Source organism: Gopherus evgoodei, chromosome 7 (genome assembly GCF_007399415.2).
Source record: "Gopherus evgoodei ecotype Sinaloan lineage chromosome 7, rGopEvg1_v1.p, whole genome shotgun sequence".
NCBI lineage: Eukaryota > Metazoa > Chordata > Testudines > Testudinidae > Gopherus > Gopherus evgoodei.
The window spans coordinates 95,063,011-95,084,618 of record NC_044328.1 but is presented as its reverse complement, the minus strand read 5'-3'; the positions used below and the strand labels follow the sequence as shown (position 1 = coordinate 95,084,618).

Here is a 21,608-nt window from a genome sequence, read left to right as displayed (position 1 = left end):
CAAATCCAGCAGATCCCCCAAAAGCCAGCACCAACTTTACTGAGGCTCTGTATCTCTGCAGTGGCTCTGCCCTCAGAGACCCACCCTTCTGGTCCCTGACAGCATGATGACTCTGTTTGAACTGCAGAACCAGACTCCCCCAGGATGTGGTAGACCTCTGGAGGAAGGGGCACACCAGAAAGGATAACAGAACCTTGGGCTGTATCAGCTTTAATGACTCAACTCCAAAGTATCAAATAGAGGAATAGTTGTGTGACACTCCTCCAACTTCCCCCATTTTTGCCCGCTCCTTCTGTGCGGCTGTTGGACCCAGGGAGCTAACTTCAGTTCCCCCTTTGGCACAAGCTGAGGGAGACCCAAGCATGGATTGTTTCCTTCCAGCACAGATATAGAAGAGTTATGAGACAGTTCTTTTATCCTCCCAACACACCTGTGATGTAAATAAAATCTCCACTTGGTGGACAGGAAAACTTAAATACATAGGCTCAGATCCTCAAAGATATTTATGCTCCTAACTACCACTGAAATCAATGGGACTTATGTGCCTAAATACCTTTGGGCCATAACAATTAAGTGACTTGTTTGGATCACACAGAAAGTCAGTGGTGGACTCTGCCCCAGAACCAACTAAATTTCATTCTGTGGCTCAGCCACAAGACCATTTAACATCCTTTTCTTCCACATTAATAAAAAAATGACTTTAAATCTTGACATCTCTCACAGCAGTTCGGTGGTTCTACCAAATACATTCCATTGGGGTTTTTCTAAGATATGAGAGAGAAAACATACTGCTTCCATTTTTGAAAGCTAGTAGTAAAAATGCCAAAATGCCAATGAGGGCATGTACAGTGTTTGCTGTGGGCTAACTATGGGACGAATCCTGCAAACACTTGGGCATAGTATAATGGGATGTGTCATCCATGTAAAGTTAAGCACATGCATTAGTGTTTGCAGGATTAGGTATATGATTCTCAGACTAGACTACTCTATTTCAGAAGTCAATATCTATGCAGTTGAGAAGGTTACTCTTGTCAGTAGTTCCACTGTAGTCAAAGGGACTGCTTATGGAGAAAAAGTTGTTTGTGTGCTGTTTATATGAAAGGTAAGTACCCAAAGATTTGGATAGACTAAGTGTGTGCTATGTGTCTAAGATCTAAGTGATTTAGGTGCACTGAATGGGACTTGTGATCCTATATCATTCTGAGTATGGCTTCCCTGCAGGCTCACCCTTTCCTCTTTTGAAAATCTCACCCTAAACTATTTCCTTTTCATCTCTAAAGCAACGTGACGATATTAACTTCCAAACTTCCTTAAGGCCGATACTGAGTTTATTTTGCTGAGATTTCCATTATATACTCAATGTGAAAAGGGAAAGGGAAAAGAAAAAAGAGTACAGGAGGAAAAGTCAGTCAACATTATTCAACCTCATTTTAATTTCCACCAAGAGTAATATAAATATATTAAACACCAACAGAACACATTTTTGAAAAGACCATATGGCACTATTACAGTGTTTTAGCTTGATACAAATATAATTTGTAATTTTATAAAAATTATAAGAAAGTATAAGAACATTTTTAAGTAGTACATCAGTAAAAATAAATCTCAACATTAATAGTACTTTGAATATTCTTACAGTAAGAATTTTAAAAGTGCTTTTTAATAACATTGTTGTAACTCAACATTAGTGCAGTGTGCCAAATAGATTTTAAAGCAAATATTCATAGTGAATTTTTCTATAACTAGCAGACTCAAGAGTCTGAAATCTAGTGTTAACCGAGGTAAGTATTTCAATTACAGCTAAACATTACTTAAGTACTTTACATGCTGATTCTATCACTAAGAGAAAGAAGTTGACATCCTTCATGTGAAGACAGAAGCCCTACTCATGTCATGAAACCAGCACTAAATAAATGAACATTTAGAAGGCAAAGAAAAATGGCTTCTCCAAAATATTTATACTACTTAGAAAACTACGATCCTATGCCATAGACTGTATGTAATACAAAGATCAAATTCTTTACATTTAATAGCTGCACCTAATTCTCCACTGAATAAATTATTTTGTTGATAATTCATGGAATTCCAAGAAAGCCCAATTTCAAGATTTTATAGTTAATATATCTCAGTAATTAAGTAAGCCTTATTTGGATATTTCACAGTATATTTACCTCTGAATTAGTATGTGATTTTGTTTACTATCAGTGACAGTATCTTACTGCTATGTCTACTGCCAAATCTTTGAGCAAGTTAAAAGTGCAACACTGTAAAAGAACAAAAACCCACTGCCTACTGTGACACTATACAATAATAATGGTAAGAGGGCCACTGTACTTCTGAAAACCATGGTGTAACTCTTAGAGGTGCCTCAGAGGTAACCTGTTCAAATTACAACATTTTTTTAAATTAAAGTTCTTTACTGATGGTCTGAGGATGCAAAAATGTTGAATATTCACCACTCTTTTGTTAAAGCCCTTATTTTCAAAGAGACAGGAAACTGAGTTTAAGAATCGATCCCTTGGCCCTCATTTGCATATTATAGGACCTGAACATTTCTTATTCAAATTTTTAGTTTGTTTAGAGAAAAAGATTTTAGTTAGTATGAGAAAAGGGAGTAAAATATAAACTAATTCATTTACTTTATAAGACGGTATGGTTTAGGAAGTCAAACAATTGACCATTTTTCTCAGTATTACACATAAGAACTTTTATACAAACATTAGCACTGAATCAATAACTAGAGATCAATTGTACAACTATCTCTCTATCCCTTCATTTTAAAAAGTAAAATATCATTCCTTTAATTCCAATAATTTGCAACATCCGGTAATGTTCAAACTATTTTCCATCTCTCTTTTTACAAATGCATTAGGAATGGTTTAATGGACATACAAATAGATATATTTTTGTTAACCATTTCCAAGTACCAAACTTAAACATGGACTAGAAAATAATTAAAAATAATAAAGAAATATTTTTATCTTTTCTTGACAGAAAGGTTGACAGCAGTGTCCATAGTTACTGCAAATAATGAAGCTAAACAATTTATTAATGAAAATGATTTGATAGTAATATATAGAGTAAGAGGGGAAACTCAATAGTTTATAATTAATTCAAATTATCACCCCTGATTTTCAAATGATCACTCGGTAATTTTTATTTTTGGATAATAAATTCTTGATCACTAGTGTACTGAATTCTAAATTCACTTATTTTTTGGAAAGATTTCCGGTGCATGTAAATGTGAGAGATTGTGATACTTTAACATTTTGAATTATGTGCTGATGTCAGATTAACCAGAGGTGCTGAACTTAGAGCAGAACATTTACCAAATAGTGTTGCACGATCCTGATTATTATTACAGGAACAATAAATATACAGAGAAGTATTATTAATTATTGAATGGGGGAAGTATTTCTAACAATTGTTTGGATCAACATGGTTCTCTAATGCTACAATAAAATGTGCCAAAGTGCAGTTAGCATTACTAGGATATTGTGGAAAATTCTGTCCAAACTACATGCACATTGTCACAACTGTCACATTACTCTTCACACCTCTCTTATCTGTTCCTCTCTTTCTCAATACTGCTCCTTTCTCTGCTAGTCTTTATCTCATCTACTTATGTACATTTCCAAAATGTACGATCAAAATCCAGAAAATGTAGGTACAGCACAAAAACAATTCAATTTGCATTTTTATTGTCCTTGCAATCATTGAGAAGCCCTCTCATTCAAAATGTTCTGCTCTGGGCTTAAAATTTCCCTCCTCCCATCTGCTGAAACAACTGCACCGTTACTAAGTGGCCTGGGACAGTCTTCAGAGCCTACCCGAACAACCCTTTAAATAACACAGTAGACTTTCCATAAAAATAAGAGAAACAATTAAAGCTAGTTATACTATATGTTATAAACAAAAATACACTTCCCTTGAGTAGATCTCTAAATTAATTCTCAAAGATCTGCTGCCTTCCATACCATAGCTACTCAAGAGTGCTTCAGAAGCAAGTTAGACACTTGCAATCATTCTGGGACTAGCTAGTATCTCTACTTTGTTAATGTTTTATAGGCAAATAAATCTCTCTCTCATGTTATATTATATTAACCCTGACAGAGCTGAGGGGAATTTTTGTTCCTATATATAAACATTATACAATTAGTAAATTTTCTTTCTAAAACATAGTACTGTCTCACTGCAATGACAGGTTAGTTAAATCTAAAATAGATTCTCTAATCATCAGTTCTACCTTGGGGTTTTTAGCTTCACTGGTTGCTAGCTCCTTGTCAATAAGCCTCAGGTTGTGCAAATTAAGAATAGAATCAGCAATTATCCGTGCTGTCCTCTTCTGATAGCCTCCAGATGTTACCATCAAGATAGGAATTCTGTGGTTTCTTGCAGCCCTGAATACCACTTCATCTCTTTTAACAATTCCCTGCATATTTACAAAAATGAAAAACAAAGTGAAATGATATGAATGTCACTTAGTTTTACTTTTACTGGTATGGATTTGTAGCCTATAGCTTATGCTTTTACGGCCTTATATACATGAGAAATTACCATTATGTGATCTATGTGTTTGATTTTCTAATAGGAATACAATGAAAATCTGTAAAATAATTATTTAAATGATTTAAATATCCCTCTAGTAGTGTATCAAACAGTATACTTTGGCTTTCTATACACAAACTTTTCAAACACTATTTATTATTTGTATTACAGTGGTGAGTAGAGGTCACAACAGATTGGAGCCCCACTGTGCTAGGTAGTGTACAGACTCATAGTAAGATAGTTCTTGCACAGAAAACCTAGACATCAGAGAAAAGGGGTGGAAAAATGAAGCATTATCCCCATTTTACAGATAGAAAACTGAGACTATAAGACATAATAGCCCTGATTCAGAAAGGCATGCAAGCACATACTTAACTTCAGGAGGACTACTCGCATGCTTAGGATCAGGCGACTTGCCCATGATCACATAAGACATTCCTAGTAGAACCAGGAACTCAACCCAGATCTCGAGTCCAAGTCCTGTGTCTTAACCACAAGATCAGCTTTCCTCGTCCTTTAAAAAGGGTACAATGTTACTACTGTAAGAACCTATCTACGTACTGTGCAGCTGAATGGGGTACTTCATGATCCTGACAGTAGAGAATCCAACAAGAGCACCACTCCAGATCTATTTCTTACTAACAGAGGGGAACGTTCTAAAACATGAGAATAATAGGACAGACTAGTGATCAAGAGCTTCTATACTGTCACTGAACTCAGCAACATGCAACAGAGAAGTAAAGTTTATTAGGTTCCAGAAACCACCTTTGGGGAAAAGGGGAATACAGAATTACTTAATGAGAAAACATATTAAAATCCACAAGTATGGACAAAGTAAGGATAATCCTAAAAGACAAATAATAAAAGGTGCAACCAACCCACTACAACTCCTCTCCAAGACAGTAAGAAATGTAGCTTCACAATGGACTGTTCAGAAATTAAAAGGTTAAAAAATTACTATAAATAGAGAAGGGGAAAGGAATTAAACAAGAATATTGAAAATCACAATCGTGGGGAAAGAAGCAGCCAAACAGATATAAAATGAGTCTGTGCAAGACAAAGGCGTTAAGAAAAATAAGAAGATCACTTACAAATGCATCAGGGAAAAATATCGGAAAAAAATTAGAAAAATGAAAAAAGGATGAACATGAATATTTAAATGTGGCTATTTAAACTATTTTTTAAAATCTGTCTAAAGATTTTTTGTTTGGTTTGTTTGTTTAAATGGTACTGTACAAGAACAAAAGGTTTAACTAGGAATAATGAGATGAAATTAAAATTAAAAATTTTGGATGAACATCAGCAACAACTCCTGTATAGCAGATTCTTAAGTGAATTAGTAGATGCTTCAGCAAATAGTACATTTTAAAACAGACTGGACTCAGATGCAGAAAAATATACTATAAGGAAAAATTCTGAACTTGCAGAAGGACGGGCTAGACAATCTAATAGCTATGATTCTGTGATTCACAGAAATCTAAAAAGGAACAACAATCTTTGCATGGTTAGAACCCTTTCCATCCAAGGATGTCAAAGTGCTTTACTAACACAAGTGAATTAAACCTAATCATTTACAAAAATGATTAGGAGTATGGAACAGCTGCCGTATGAGAAGAGATTAATAAAACTGGATTTTTCAGCTGGGAAAAGACACAATTAAGGGGGGATATGATAGAGGTCTATAAAATCATGACAGGTGTGGAGAAAGTAAGTAAGGGAATGTTATTTACTCCTTCTCAGAACACAAGAACTAGGGGCCACCAAATGAAATTAATAGGCAGCAGATTTAAAACAAACAAAAGGAAGTATTTCTTCACACAATGCAGTCAGCCCATGGAACTCCTTGTCAGAGGATGTTGTGAAGACCAAGACTATAACAGGGTTCCAAAGAGAACTAGATAAATTCATGGAGGATAGGTCCAACAATGGCTATTAGCCAGGAAGGGCAGGGATGGTGTCCCTAGCTTCTGTTTGCCAGAAGCTTGGAATGGGCAACAGGGGATGGATCACTTTGGCCACTGTCGGAAGACTGGATACTGGTAGGGTGACCAGATGTCCCGATTTTATAGGGACAGTCCCGATTTTGGGGTCTTTTTCTTATATAGGCTCCTATTACCCCCCACCCCATCTCGATTTTTCACATTTGCTGTCTGGCCACCCTAGATACTGGGCTAGATGGACCTTTGGTCTGACCCAGCGTGGCCGTTCTTATATCCTCACACAAAAGAATAATCCATATTTTAAATATGGGGAAACTGAGGCACAGAAAGACAATTAAATAGCTTGTTCAATATCACACAAGAAGTCAGAGAGCCAAAAATAGAACCTAGATCTCCAGATACTCATTTATGTGCTTTAAGCATATTATCATCTGTATTTTGCTTACAACTGGGAGTTTAATTCAAACATTTCAAGTAGAAAATATTCTTACCAGAGTCCAAACACTTCGAGCTAAAATCTCCTTTGCTAATCTTGGTTCCCATTTCAAGAAGAATAGTTTTAAATGAAATATATATATTTACATCAGAGAATAGTTAATAATAAAAACTATTCTGATGACTGCTTGCTTGCTTAACACTTTGCAATTTATAAATTCAGCATTAATACTGAGCTTCTCTTCTATCATCGATGACAATGGAAAATGAGCATCATCACTAGGCAACTAAACACCAACTCCATCGCATGCTGTGTCATTACTCAAGCTTCTTCTGAAATGTCTGTATCCCAGAGTATTTTAGCTGATTTCTCAGAGCTCAGGGTCAGATTCATTAGAAAATTTCCTAAGACAAACATGTATATAAAACAATATTTGCTGCATTTTATCAGCAAGGATGTATTGAGGGCAGATCTACAGACATTTAGAACTGCCTCAGCCTACACAGGACAAAGCGTGGCTCCAAAGGGGAACTGTGCCAGAAGCTAAGCCACAGCATTGCTGGCAGCACTTAGTTGATTGCCTGGCCCCATCCTCTCCCACCAGCTTCTGCAGGCTCTTTACTTGCTGACTGTGGCAGCACTGGCAGAGAGGGATGGAGACTGCTACGGACTGTTACAAAGGGGTCTGTGATCAACTGTTCTCCATGTCCACTGAGGACAGGACAAGTAGTAAATGGCTTAATCTGCAGCAAGAGCGGTTTAGGTCAGATATTAGGAAAAACTTTCCAATTCTAAGGGTACTGAAAGCTCTGGAATAGGCTTCCAAGGAGGCTGAGGATTGCCCATCATTGGAGGTTTTTATGAACAGGTTGTACAAACACCTGTCAGGGATGGCCTAGGTTTCCTTAGTGCTGACTCAGAGCAGGAGGCTGGACTTGATGACTTCTTGAGGTCCCATCCAGCCCTAAATTTCTATGAAATCTGAAAACATTCAGCAGGAAGGACCGATACACATATCAGTTTATTCTTTTTTTCCTTCCTTATTGCCTGCACGTAAGGTTTTGCCAGCTATGGGCCAAGAACAAGGACAGCTAATGAGTTAAGTGCCAGAAAGATAACATAAAAAACTACAGTTGCTATGTCTGTCCTTTCCTGGGAACTTAGAGAGGAAAGACAAGAGGGAGGGGAAGCTCAAGATCAGGGAATATGGTGATGTTAGGTTTCAGCAGAAAAGAACCATCAGCTGGGAGGATGTGATTAGCATCTGGGGAGGTTCCAAAGTCTCAGAGGTAAGGGGGCAAAGTTGTGGTGAATCCTGCCATTGATATTGGTATTCACTGGGGGAAAAACATCCCAGTAAAGTCTGTAGATATTGTATTGTTATACAAACCTGAGGTGAAATAGCAAGACCTCCCAGTGGATCACCATCCAAGATATCAGTTCCAGCGTTATAAATGATGATGTCTGGCCTCGATTCATTTAACGCCCCTTCCACATGTGTTTGTACCTTCTGAAGATATTCTGTGTCCTCTGTACCCCAGTCCAATTCAATCTTCCGCTTTATGGCTCCTAAAAAAAAAATTGGTTTAATGATACTGAATCAAAGAAACAAATGACCATGCTGTGAAGGAAAAAGCAAGATTCAGACAGAAGCAAGATGAAAAGCATAAAGATTACAATTTATGAACATTTTAAAAATATACATAATTTCATAAGATTTTAACTTAAAAACATTTTAGCAATCTTTCTTTCCACCTCCAGCAAAAAAAAAAAAAAGCTGCAGCTAAATTAAACACTACAACCTGGGAACATTTTTACATTTAAAAGACAAAAAAAATCAGGCATAATGAATAAAAGAAAACATCATACAGAGGGACTATTATTGAATAAAAGTAATCTCCATTTATATTTATCCCGTAAATATTCAACAACTGGGAAGGAAATCAGTAAAAATATCATCAAACTGACAAAAGACACTAAAGCCTGAAAGTAGTAAAAGAAAGATGCAAAGAAAATTTAATTGCAGTGTAGGACAAGTGCTGGCATGAAAAGCTTGTAAGACAAAGATCATTAAGATAAATTATTAATATTTATTTGTATGACAGCAGCACCCAGAGGCTACAATCAGAATCAGAGTCCCCCTGTGCAAAGTGCTGTATGGATGCCCAAAACTGCTTACCATCAAATATCCTTATCTTGTAATCAGGTGTGTTGGCAAACACTAATTCATGCTAATTGCTTATTTTGATGTCAGCAGGGTTTTGTATGGGTCTACCCCCGCAGATCTGATTGTGAGAGTGGGGCTTAATTGAAGTCAAATAACTACAATTTGGTGGAGCAAAGCATTGGAAGAAATGCCGGATGGTGGCTCATTATGCTGTAGGTGCTGTAAAAAACACACTGGGGCTTCTAGATCCACTGAATATAAACAAAAAATATAATGATAGGTAATAATTTGTTCTAATAATCTTCATGAGGCTCATTGTTGCATTCCAGTCCTCATCCAGCTTTGCAGTTGTTCTGTCTTTCCATCTTTCTTTTACTCCTTTCATACTTCTGCTTCCTTTGATATTATTCTTCATGATTTCTGCTCTTCTTGTTACATAAATATTCATAAAATTATGCACAGCTGTACTCCTGCATACAACTATGGACAATACTTAGCTCATGTTCAGGGGAAACAATACAATAGCTGGATGGAGTTTAAAAAGAGGAGGGAAACAATTAGTAGGGAAAGAAAGATAAGTGTGGTTTTGATTAAACCATTAAATGTCAGTTCTGACAATCATGGACCCATGTCCCACAGCTCTCAGGTACCATGTCCTCATCTTCAGCAAACACAACCTAAGATTACAATGTTTAATTGCTTACTGTGTATAGTTGCCAAGTTCAAAGTAGCTCAAGTGACATTTTGGGGGGTGTTAACATGCTAGGTTTCTCTGGTTCAAACGCTCTCTCTCTAATAAGAAATTAATGCTAATACTTCTATGGATCTTAAGGAAGGCTGCTATCAATAGTCCCATTTTACAAAAGGGAAATGGAGGCAAAAATAGGTGGCATGACTGTTTTAAAGTCCCACATTGACTTAATACCAGAACTGAAAATGGAACCCAGTCAGGGGTGCTGGAACAATTTATATAGTGGGAGTGTGGAGAGCCATTGAACCCATCTGTAAACTTTGTACGTGATAGAAACCACGTCGAGCCAGGGAGAGCGTCAGCACTCCCCAGCACCCTTAGTTCCAGCACCAATTAACACAGTGGTCCTGACCTGGAGTCTTCTACATCAGCCACAAGACTATCTTTTCCTTATCTGTCCCTGAAGTGTTTGCTTTCCTTCTTTTCTCTCTCACACCTGCTTTCTCTCTCCCCTGCCCACTTCCTCACTGTCCCTCTCTGACTTTTCTCCCCCAATCTTTCACACAGACCCTCTTCTCACAACAGTCCAATCCCTCCCCACTCCTTTTCGTCAACACTTTCTCTCCCAAATTTCTTAGTAATTTCATTGATCCTGTCTCCCTCATATCATGGCTGCTCCCTTGGGATGTGTTGCTGCTTAGAGCTAAGTAGTAGCAGTGCTGGCCTCCTAGTCCTCCCCACTGCATCACACCAGAATCACAGTGGGGTGAGGGAGCCTGCAAAGAGATCAGTGAATAAAAGAGGGAAGAGTCACCAGGACAACTAAGGATGCTCAAGGCATGAGTCTAGGAAGAGCCAGGTTCACGTCCCTGTTCCTCCACAGACTTCTTGTGTGACTTTGGGCAAATCAGTTAGCATCTTGGTGACTTGGTTCCCCAACTGTACAACTGGGGCAATAGCTCTTTCTAACTTCACCAGGTTGTTGTAAAGATAAATACAAACAAGACTGCAAGGCACTCAGATACTACAGTAACAGGGACCATACAAGTATGATATACTCCTGGAGGGATTCTACACCCCTGTGCGCCTGCATAGAATGCTCCCCCAGCCCACAGATTTCCTGCGTTTCCCTGCAGAAAATGGCAGGCAAGCAAAGGGAAGCTGCACGTGGGTGGGGGGGCAACCATGAGTGAAGTTTTTTGGTAGGGATTCCCCCTCTCCAAACAGAGGCGAGGCATGGGAGGCACATGGGGTTATGTGCCACTGCCCCCAGGAGCAGAGCTGCTCAGCTGAAGGAGGCTGTGGGCTTGTCTACATCAGAAAGTTGCAGCGCTGGTGAGGGAGTTACAGCGCTGCAACTTAGGAGGTGTACACATCTGCAGGGCACCACCAGCGCTGCAACTCCCTGTTTGCAGCGCTGGCCGTACTCCCGTTTTGTCTCGGGTGTAGAGGATCCAGCGCTGGTGATCCAGCGCTGGTAATCATGTATAGACACTTACCAGCGCTTTTCTTGACCTCCGTGGAATAAGCAGGTATCGCAGCATACCTGAGGAAGCCTCTGGTAATCAAGCTGGTCTCCTTCCCCGGCTTGCTCTCGCGTTCCCCGAACCCCGAGCAAGCAGGTCTCCTTCCCTGAGGTTTGCTGGGTGGTTCCGGGAACGCGAGAGCAAACCGCGGCGAAGCTGGTCTCCTTTCCCGGTTTGCTCTCTCGTTCTCCGAACAAGCAGGTCTCCTTCCCTGCGGTTTGCAGGGTGGTTCGGGGAACGCGAGAGCAAACCGCGGCGAAGCTGGTCTCCTTTCCCGGTTTGCTCTCGCGTTCCCCGAACCCCAGTGCAAGCGGGTCTCCTTCCCTGCGGTTTGCAGGGGGATTCGGGGAACGCGAGAGCAAACCGCAGCGAAGCTGGTCTCCTTTCCCAGTTTCCTGTCGCGTTCCCCGAACCTCCGTGCAAGCAGGTCTCCTTCCCTGCGGTTTGCAGGGTGGTTCGGAGAACGCGAGAGCAAACCGCGGCGAAGCTGGTCTCCTTTCCCGGTTTGCTCTCTCGTTCCCCGAACAAGCAGGTCTCCTTCCCTGCAGTTTGCAGGGTGGTTCGGGGAACGCGAGAGCAAACCGCGGCGAAGCTGGTCTCCTTTCCCGGTTTGCTCTCGCGTTCCCCGAACCTCCGTGCAAGCAGGTCTCCTTCCCTGCGGTTTGCAGGGTGGTTCGGAGAACGCGAGAGCAAACCGCGGCGAAGCTGGTCTCCTTTCCCGGTTTGCTCTCTCGTTCCCCGAACAAGCAGGTCTCCTTCCCTGCGGTTTGCAGGGTGGTTCGGGGAACGCGAGAGCAAACCGCGGCGAAGCTGGTCTCCTTTCCCGGTTTGCTCTCTTGTTCCCCGAACAAGCAGGTCTCCTTCCCTGCAGTTTGCAGGGTGGTTCGGGGAACGCGAGAGCAAACCGCGGCGAAGCTGGTCTCCTTTCCCGGTTTGCTCTCGCGTTCCCCGAACCCCAGTGCAAGCGGGTCTCCTTCCCTGCGGTTTGCAGGGGGGTTCGGGGAACGCGAGAGCAAACCGCAGCGAAGCTGGTCTCCTTTCCCGGTTTGCTCTCTCGTTCCCCGAACCTCCGTGCAAGCAGGTCTCCTTCCCTGCGGTTTGCAGGGTGGTTCGGGGAACGCGAGAGCAAACCGCGGCGAAGCTGGTCTCCTTTCCCGGTTTGCTCTCGCGTTCCCCGAACCCCCCTTGAAGCCGCCCAACAGCGCTGCAGTGTGGCCACATCTAACACCACTTGCAGCACTGGTTGCTGTAAGTGTGGCCACTCTGCAGCGCTGGCCCTATACAGCTGTACTAATACAGCTGTAACAACCAGCGCTGCAAAATTTTAGATGTAGACATGGCCTGTGTCTCAGCTCTGCTGACTCTACAGCTGAACGCCTCCTCCTAGGTCCTAGTGCTAGTCGTGCTCCCTTTCTGTGTGCTGGGAGCCTTCCTGTTTTCTGTGCAACACTGAGTGCCCATAGTGGGGCTGGGTAAAGGGCTGGGGGTGGAATAGGGCAGAGAGAGAGAGGAATGTGGGAGTGAGGGGTGGGGGATGGATAAGAAAACGGGATAGGGGAATTGGCGGGGGGAGCAGAACCCCGCCATGCGGCATCCCCTTGGCAGCAGCTGGGGCTCACCCATTAAGCAGGCCCATCAAACCCTCATTCTGACAAGCCCTACTCCCCTACGCGTGGACCCTTCCGATGAGCCCCCCACACCCAGACCCCCACCCCACTGAGCCCCAACCAGCTGCACCTTGACCCTCACCCCATCAAGCCCCACTCTCCCAGCACCCAGACCCCCCCCATCAAGGCCCATGCCCCACACCCAGACCTGCCCCCTAAACCCCAACCACCTTTACCTGGATCCACTGCAGGCTCCCATTGCCCCTGCACCAAGAACCGCCACAACGAGCCTCTGTGCATCCAGATCTCCCACTGAGTCTCCCGCATCCAGATTGCCCCACACAGAAACCTCTCACCCCACACCTGGATCCCTCTACACTAAGCCCCTCCACACTTGGAACCTGCTGGACTGAGCCTGCCCACCCACACCTGATGCGCCTGTTGCAGAGGGGCATGACCCTGGGTGTTTCTGGGGCAGGCCCAGCTCTTGCACTGTGTCAGGGTCAGGTGCAGCCTCACTGCCAAGTCTCTATAGCAGGGGATGTGGGGGCTTCAGGATGATCTCCTACCTCAGTGCCCCCAGTGACCTGTGCTCCCCACTGCCATGCTGGAGCCACAGTTATTTATTGACAAATAAAATGTGCAGAATTTTACAGAATTTTAGAATATTGTGTGCAAAATTTTTTGGCACAGAATTCCCTCAGGAGTAATGATAGATAGAGGAAGAAAACTTAGCTGACTGCTCAGAATACGCAGGAGTAGCTTCTAGTTGTGAGGAAGAGGAGCTGAAGGGGAAACTTTGCCCATCTGGATTATGAGTCACATTTCAATTGGCAGAACTGAGAGCACTACCCGCAGGGGGAAAGCATCTGATTGGACATGTATGGCTGGTATGACTACGAGTCTTTGTATTTTCCATCTCAGGAAGAAAATACCAAGCCAGGTAGAAACAGAAGTGTGACAAATGTAGCAACTGTCTTTATTTTCAGAGGCTTTGGGGTGAAACTCATCTCACTGCAGAGAGAGCCTGTGCCTTCCATATGGTTTAAGGCATATATTCATGGCCTAAAAATAACTGAACTTAAATGGACCATCTATACTAGGATGACTGTCACCTTTTAGGTACTGTACACACACCTATTTCATAAAAGTCTTACAATTAAGCAATATGCAAAATGTTAACAGGATACTAATGCAAGTTTGATATTCTTAGTTAATAAAACAAAAAGGCAGCATGAATTGAACAAAGGACCACACAGCAGGAAATGTAAAGTAGCAAACAACAATTCACACAATTTTTTCTAAATACAGCTATTAAAACTACAGAAGGGTTGCCATTTAAAATCAACAAGCATGCTCCATTTTTGTGGAAAAGTTATAAATGAATTACACACTCCATATATTAGAAAACATTGCTATTTGATAAATAAGTATAGGAATGCACTGACCAATTTGGTTTAACTTCATCTGTTAGTAATTTTTCTCTTGGTAGACATGATGTACCCTGGACAAACATTTTTGATGTAATACTTTGAAATGTGTATGCTATCATGTAAACACTGGAGTTAAGTATTTGAAAAATAAAGTTGTAGTGCATTCATGTGTTCCTTGTCAATCATCCAAATTAAGCAAGTATGCTATTTATCAGAGTGACAGTTACATTAAAAAAAATTAAGCAGAAAGAAAAAAAGTACACATTGCACTCTGACACTGTAAACAAATCAAGCCTGCCACAGACATTTGCATCTTATCAAACTGAATCAGAAGATCAACCCAACTTTAGGCTTTTTCCCTTTTAATTTAAATAGCCAGTTAATTAATTATGAGAGGCTACCATAATTAAGGGAAACTTCATGGTGAAACACCAAATACCCTGTGTCTAACAGCTGGCGTGAGAGTATTCTACTTCTTTTCAAAATGCTTACAGGATATTCAGAGGTTACCCATTTTCTAAAGGTTTGTTATATAAATAACAATTCTGCAGGGAACATGATCCCTAGTTATGCAGAGTTAGCTAATCCTGAATGAACCATTTGTTAAAAAATGTTTAGTCTAATGAAAACATATAAAAAATTCTAAGTAGTGACGGTTGTCCTTAAATCAATAGCAAGTGCAGCCAATTTGGATATTTTGCATGGTCTCTTGAATGGGTTACTAACAAGACCAGCTAATGCTGTCACCTTACATTTCAGAAGTTCATCTACTACTGAGAAGACCTAAAATAGGTCTAAAGATTTTTTCGTGATGATTAATGAACACTTAATGAATTTTCAAGTACCATTACAGGAAGGATTCTATTGCTTTTTGGTGAACTTGTTATTTTAAAAATCAGTATGTCGGTCAATTATAAATGTAGTGAAATTCCCAAATAAAACCAAAACAGAACCACTGCTTTGCACAGCAAGCTGTACATAGTTGAATTCCTCTAATAACATTTGGAAGAAACATCACTTCTCATAGGTCATGATATGCTATTCTTCATAGAAGTTTCAACTAGTGCTTCAACTGCCTCATCTGAATGGCCCTGTTATGGGATATGCCTACCCTGCACTGGGCTGGAGGGAGTTAACCCCATGCTATGGGCTGAGGAAGCCACGGCCCCTCACACCTCCTGGGCATACTCTGACTCGAACCACAGTATAAGAGGGAGCAGTTCAGGTCAGTCTGGACTGACCTCCGATGAGAGCAGATGTGTGCTGAAAGCTCCTGGCTAGGAGAGTGCTGGAGCCACCAGATGCCAGTGCCAGCCAGGATTGTGCCTCTACCAAACCCCAGCCAACTGCTGAGCCCAATGGAGACAAGGCAGCAATTGCCGAGGGACCCCCTGTGTTGGAAGAAGGGGTAGGAAGTGATCCTGGGAATGGTACAGTAGTGACAGGTGACCAAGACTGAGCAGCGAGATGTCAGTTCCCTGGGGCCTTGGATCAAGACCTGGTTGAGAAGAGTGGGCCTGGGCCCCTACCCCATCTGAGCCGCCACGGACACTGCCAACATATGGGGAGGTGAATCGGGCCACTGGAGGCTACTAGATCTTACTATCCTGAACCACTGGACAGCCCTACTGACTCTGGCCATTGGACCATACTGCCCTGGGAAGAAGGGCAGCTACTTCGACTTTGGCCACTGGGCCTTATGGTCCTGAAGCCCAGGCCTGTCTTAGTGACTCAGGTCCTGGGGCCACACCACTCTTAGGGGCTGACAGGGTATATCTGCCCTTTGATAGGTCCAAACCTATATCATATAGACCTACTAAGTAGAGTTAACAAAAAGTATCATGAATAATTTAACTTATTGCTCCCAATTGGTTTTGTGCATTTTTGTGCCCTCAAAATGGCATGAAACTGCTCATTTGCAAAATGTTTGCCCTTGTGAGATTTCATACACGAATGCCAGGGTGGCATCATCTATGTTAGAACAACCATGAAATAATGTTTCATCCCTAGATTCTACAGCATATCAGTAGCAGCCTAAGCCTATGTGGACAGGTGCCTCATCTCTGGCCTCTAAAGATGTGGGCCTCGTGCCTACATGTTTTGCTTAAATTATATATTTTAATTAAATGCCTCTGAAGCATCTTTCTGTGGTAACACACCCATGATACAAATGGTAAACCTGTCTCTTCACATCTAGTTGCTGCCACTTTACAACAAGCATGACTGAGATATCACTATGTTTTGCCAATGGGTAATGATTATTGTTGTTTCTCTTCATTGTATGCACATGCCTCAATCCAATGGAACATATGTCAAAAAGCAGATGCCCTTAGGACACTGAATAATGACCCAGACAGAAGAAATCTCAAATCATGGGCAATACAACATACTTCCTTTCAGACAGAAGTTAGGGCAGATGTCCTTAAGAAAAGGACACATCGGTAGATAGTATACTTGGTAAATAGGATGAAAAATAAAGTTTGCAGATATAGGCATCTAAGACAGGCACACTGACCTAAACATATTACTTTGAGATAAGCACCACACAGGAAAGTCCAGAAGGCCAGCAGTGATAATGCAGGAATGAACATATGCAAATAGCATACTATATATATTTGATGGGAAAAACACATGGAACAAATCAAACTATTCCTGTTACTATTTTAACTCCAAAAGGTAGACACATTTTGAAAAAATAAAGTTTACCTCAACAGCCAAGTCTACAATAGAAACTTTTTGCCAGTATAGTAATGTTGCTTAGGGGTGTGATTTTACCAGCAAAAGCACTAGTGCAGACATTGTTATTCTGATATGAGTGCTTTTGCTGGTATAGATTATTATGCTCATGGAACTGGTAACAACTATACCAGAAAAGACACTTTTTTACAAATATAAACTGCATCTACACTCGTAGGATTTGCTGGTACAGCCAGGGCTGCCCAGAGGATTCGGGGGTTTGGGGTTCTTGGTGGTGGGGAGCCCCCACCGCCGAATTGCCGCCGAAGACCCAGCACTTCAGTGGCGGGTCCCGGGGTGGAAGGACCTCCCGCCGTGGGTCTTCGGGGCACTTCGGCTGCGGGTCCCGGAGCGGAAGGATCCCCTGCAGCTGAATTGCCGCCGAAGACCTGGAGCAGAAGCAGCTCTGGGGGCCCAAGCCCCGCAAGAGTTTTCCGGGACCCCCAGAGCAAGTGAAGGACCCTGCTCTAGGGGCCCCAAAAAACTCTTGTGGGGGGCTCCTGCGGGGCCCGGGGCAAATTGCCCCACCTGCCCCCCCTCTGGGTGGTCTTGGGTATGGCTAGACCCATAAATTATTTTCCTGTAGACTAGGCTAAAGAAAGAAGTGTAACTACGATTTCTCCTTTAAAGAAATATAAAACAAACTAAATGACTTCTCTTAACCCTCTCTCTTGACCACTTGGGGTCCAATCTCAGCCAGCCAATGAACCAGAAGTAATACTACGTGGCTAAGCAGAACTACGACAGACACTGAAGTTCAAATATTTGCTGCAACTTTTTGCAAACATTCTCATAGGGAATTTTTTTATATTAAGTTCATCAATATTTTTGTGTTGCTGTATTTTACCTCAGAGTGAGCAGCATTTCAGTGGTAAATGAAGCAACTGTTCTGTGGTAAATACATTTTTAATACTTTAAGATCATATCAGTTTGAAAAGTACTTACGTTTAGCAAATCCATCCCCTGGATAAATATATCTATTGTACACATCCATAATATACACCTTATGATCATCCATGAAGTCTCTCTCATGGCCATTCCCCTATAAGAAAATTTCAATAGGTTAATCTTAGCAAACAAACACAGTATTAAAGAATCTGTGAGCATAAAGGAAATTAAGAACTAAGGAACTGAGCAGCCAATTTGCTCAGTGTCACAATGAAAGTCTGTACCCAAGCCAGGAACAGAAATCAGACCAAGTCTTAGGCTTTAACCGCACTATATTCCAGAAGCTTGTCAGCTACTGAGAATATGTAAAATCAATGAAATGTTGAAAACGTTAATTAACCTTCAGGGAAGACTGCAAAAGTCAAATATCAATAAAATTTAATGAGAAACATATTACATTCTACCACTGTAAAGCCAGGAATCTCTATTGAAATATTGGACTTTGGGGTAGGGAAAGGAATGGTAAAGGGAAAATCAGATTCTGATAATCATCTCCTTTTTCCACACTCTTGAATTCTAATATGATTTCAGTGACTGTCATCTGCACTCCTATCAGACATTATAAAACAATCTCTAATTAGTGGTTCACAAGACATAATATGTTAAATGTCAGAGTTGATGTAAGGAATGAAAGCAAGATGATAATCAGAATGATTTGATTTCAAAGTATAGGAGTAAATCCATGGAAATAATATTTTCAGTATTTTTGTTGTGTAATTTAACATTAACTTGATAAAACTCTCTGAACAGTTGCAAAGTTGTATCTCTGCTGTGGTTCCCAGTCCTGGAGACACCCAAGAGAAAAAGAGCCATTACAATACTAAAACTGGCTAGTACATGTGAAAGGGTGGTGGAGAGTACATGAATGCTCCACTGCATGTTTTTGTGCCACTGATAAGGCCTGTTAAAGGTGGTTGAGCATGAACTCTTACTGTACTACTTCGCTACTCCCAGGTCCCAAAGAAGAGGGTAGAGACAAAGATGGGTAACTAATGACAGTAAAGCTCTGGAGTGAGCCAAGTTCTCAAGGCTGATGAACTCGGTGCCCTGAGAGTAATGGAACTTCCTCATGACACTGGCAGTGGCAGATCTGCTCTTGTCTAGTCTGCTACCTCACATACTCCTTCCCATAATGAAAGGGAAACACTGTAGGAGGGAATGATATAGCCTATAATCTACAGATCACTGGCACAACAGCTATAAGGTCAGAGATTTCTTGAGAAGCATTTTAACGGGGAGCCTTGACACACTTTGAAAGATCCCTTCAGAAATACAAAGTAACAACATTACATAATCTATGGTTTTGTTTCATGGCCAATTTTAGCATGTAGATAAGAGATGTGCTGGAAGGTAACATATCCTTCTAGATCATTATGTTTCATCATAGCAATGAAACTGCCTCAAAAGTGGATTAACACCACATTAAAATACTGTATACATTTCTGATTAAAAGCAGTTTTAGTACATTACCAGCTTTTCTAAAATAAATAACTTTTTATTGCTGAACAGTAAAGGTAATCAGTCTACAGTATGGACTGATCAGGTTTACAAAACAAATCCACACAAAAAACTTTTTAGCCCTTATTAGGATTTTGCTGAAAATCCTACTACCAGAGATGAGAGTTGCTCTCAGTACACACAATAAATCATTCCTTCTTTAGAAGGGGTGTATGTGCGTATGTATATATACTGTTCTCCGTTAGCCTGAAGTCAGTCCTCCCGTTACAAGCACTGAAGGTCAAACTCATCTCCTGTAGAAGTTGCTGCAGTGATTATGCATGCTGAACTAATTATAATTCTCTTTAAGAGTCCCTTGTTTCTTATGCAACGCTGAGCAATTCTCAACGATGGTTAGGTTGCATCACTGTACGTAGACCAGAAAATATTTCTACATTCTAGCCACATGATGGAGCTACAACTCAGCTTAAATTTGCAACAGTGTACATTTTATTAAGGTAGCTTTATTGCCACAGTTAAGGAGCATAAAATATAATCAAGCACCAACGTTGTGCTGAGTAATTAATAATCAAACATAGTAAGTGATGATCCCATGATTTTCTATAACCAGTTATTCAGACCACAGCTGTCTTAAGTTTTACTGACTAAAAGGGCTTGTCTACACTGGCAATTAACAGCACTGCAACTTTCTCACTCAGGGGTGTGAAAAAAATCCCCCTGAGCACAGCAAGTTGCAGCGCTGTGAAGCGCCAGTGTAAACACTGCCACAGCACTGGGAGCTATGCCCCTCGTTGAGGTAGTTTTTTTGGAGCGCTGGGGGGAACTGCATCACAACCACACAAGGCACATTTAATCTGTGGGGAGGTAAATCAGTAGTAGTACATGGCACTGCTTTACCAAGTTATCTTTCTAAAGAGTAAGTTCATTACCTTGGAAGGGTTACCCTGACTGCTGACTGATAGAGTAGCCAATGTGCGTGGTTTTCTCCATTCATTCTTTTTTCTTTGGCTTGTTGGATTTTTTTGGTTTTTTGGCCAGGTTTGTGTTGTCAGCTTCATTCTGAGTCCACAGTATACTATTTTTAGGTTACACTGAATTCCAGAGCCGAGATTCTGCTTTAAAAAGTGAGGCTTTATTTTTCCCCATGAAATGAAAACTTATCTTTATCCAAATGGGTGAAGCAAGTGAGAAAATTATGAAAGTTTACTGAGTATTTGGGGACCGGAAAAGGGGGAAGGGGAGAGATGACAATAACATTGCATAGATCATGGCTAGAAACAAAAGAGTACAGATCCCAGAGTTGAATCTCAGTACTATAATTGCTCAAAGGCCTGATCCAAAGAGTTGCTGAGAACCCACAACTCTCATTAAATGAAATGAGACGGTTTGGGTGTACATGAGTTCTCAGAATCTGGCCCCAAGTTTGCCTGTAAACAAAGGGAAGACTGAATTAATCCAAATTTTGTTAGTTGTTTTCAATTACGGAACATGGCAAAAACTATCTTACTGTTGAAAGTCGGTCGGCAAAACTTCCTCAGGTACACACGTACATTTATATCCCTTCTCCACTGCACAGATCAATTTACAGTTTGCTGATACAATTCTTTTAGTTTGCTGAACACCCAATACAAACAATCCAAAGTGTCCTGCAGCAGCAAGTTTCTGATACATACTGCCAATGGCAAGTACAAATCTTTAGCACAAGCACTGTTTAAAGAGATGGCCTATTGCTAAAACGAGGACCTAAAGCCTGCTGGCTTTGGAGTTACAAAATGCACCAAAACATTCTCTAGGCGTAATTACATATTTACAAAAACAAACTTCACAATATGTTGATCAATGTATATCAAAAATAGCCTCATTTAAGATAAACTAGACATTTATCACCAACAACCACCTGGGAAAAGTTTTTAAGATTAACCCTACTTTGTTCCCTAAAGGTCAGATGACTCCTGTTGGACCAATGGGTGAAGTAACTCTATACTGAATCTCCAAACACTCAAAAGTAAGGACTATTAGACAAGACATCAGTTAACTAGAGGTGTCGAGATGGGTGGTCTCCTAGGCATCTACAGCCACACTGTATTGATCTAATGTAAGAGACAAGGTGGGTGAGGT

The 21,608-nt window shown here is 41.2% G+C and overlaps 1 protein-coding gene across 2 annotated transcripts in view; it reads right to left on the bottom strand.

The window, feature by feature from the left end:
* Window positions 1–1,409: 1,409 nt before the first annotated feature.
* The window catches only part of LOC115655087 (histone deacetylase 11-like), a 68,620-nt gene continuing 48,421 nt past the window's right edge, over window positions 1,410–21,608 (bottom strand). For both annotated transcript variants that reach the window (XM_030570178.1, XM_030570179.1), the window contains 3 exons: window positions 18,030–18,126; window positions 8,315–8,493; window positions 1,410–4,432 (listed from right to left, as the gene is read on the bottom strand). In XM_030570178.1, coding sequence (XP_030426038.1) covers window positions 4,190–4,432; window positions 8,315–8,493; window positions 18,030–18,126 — 519 coding nt within the window. In that variant the 3' untranslated portion in view covers window positions 1,410–4,189. The remainder of the gene's footprint in view (window positions 4,433–8,314; window positions 8,494–18,029; window positions 18,127–21,608) is intronic.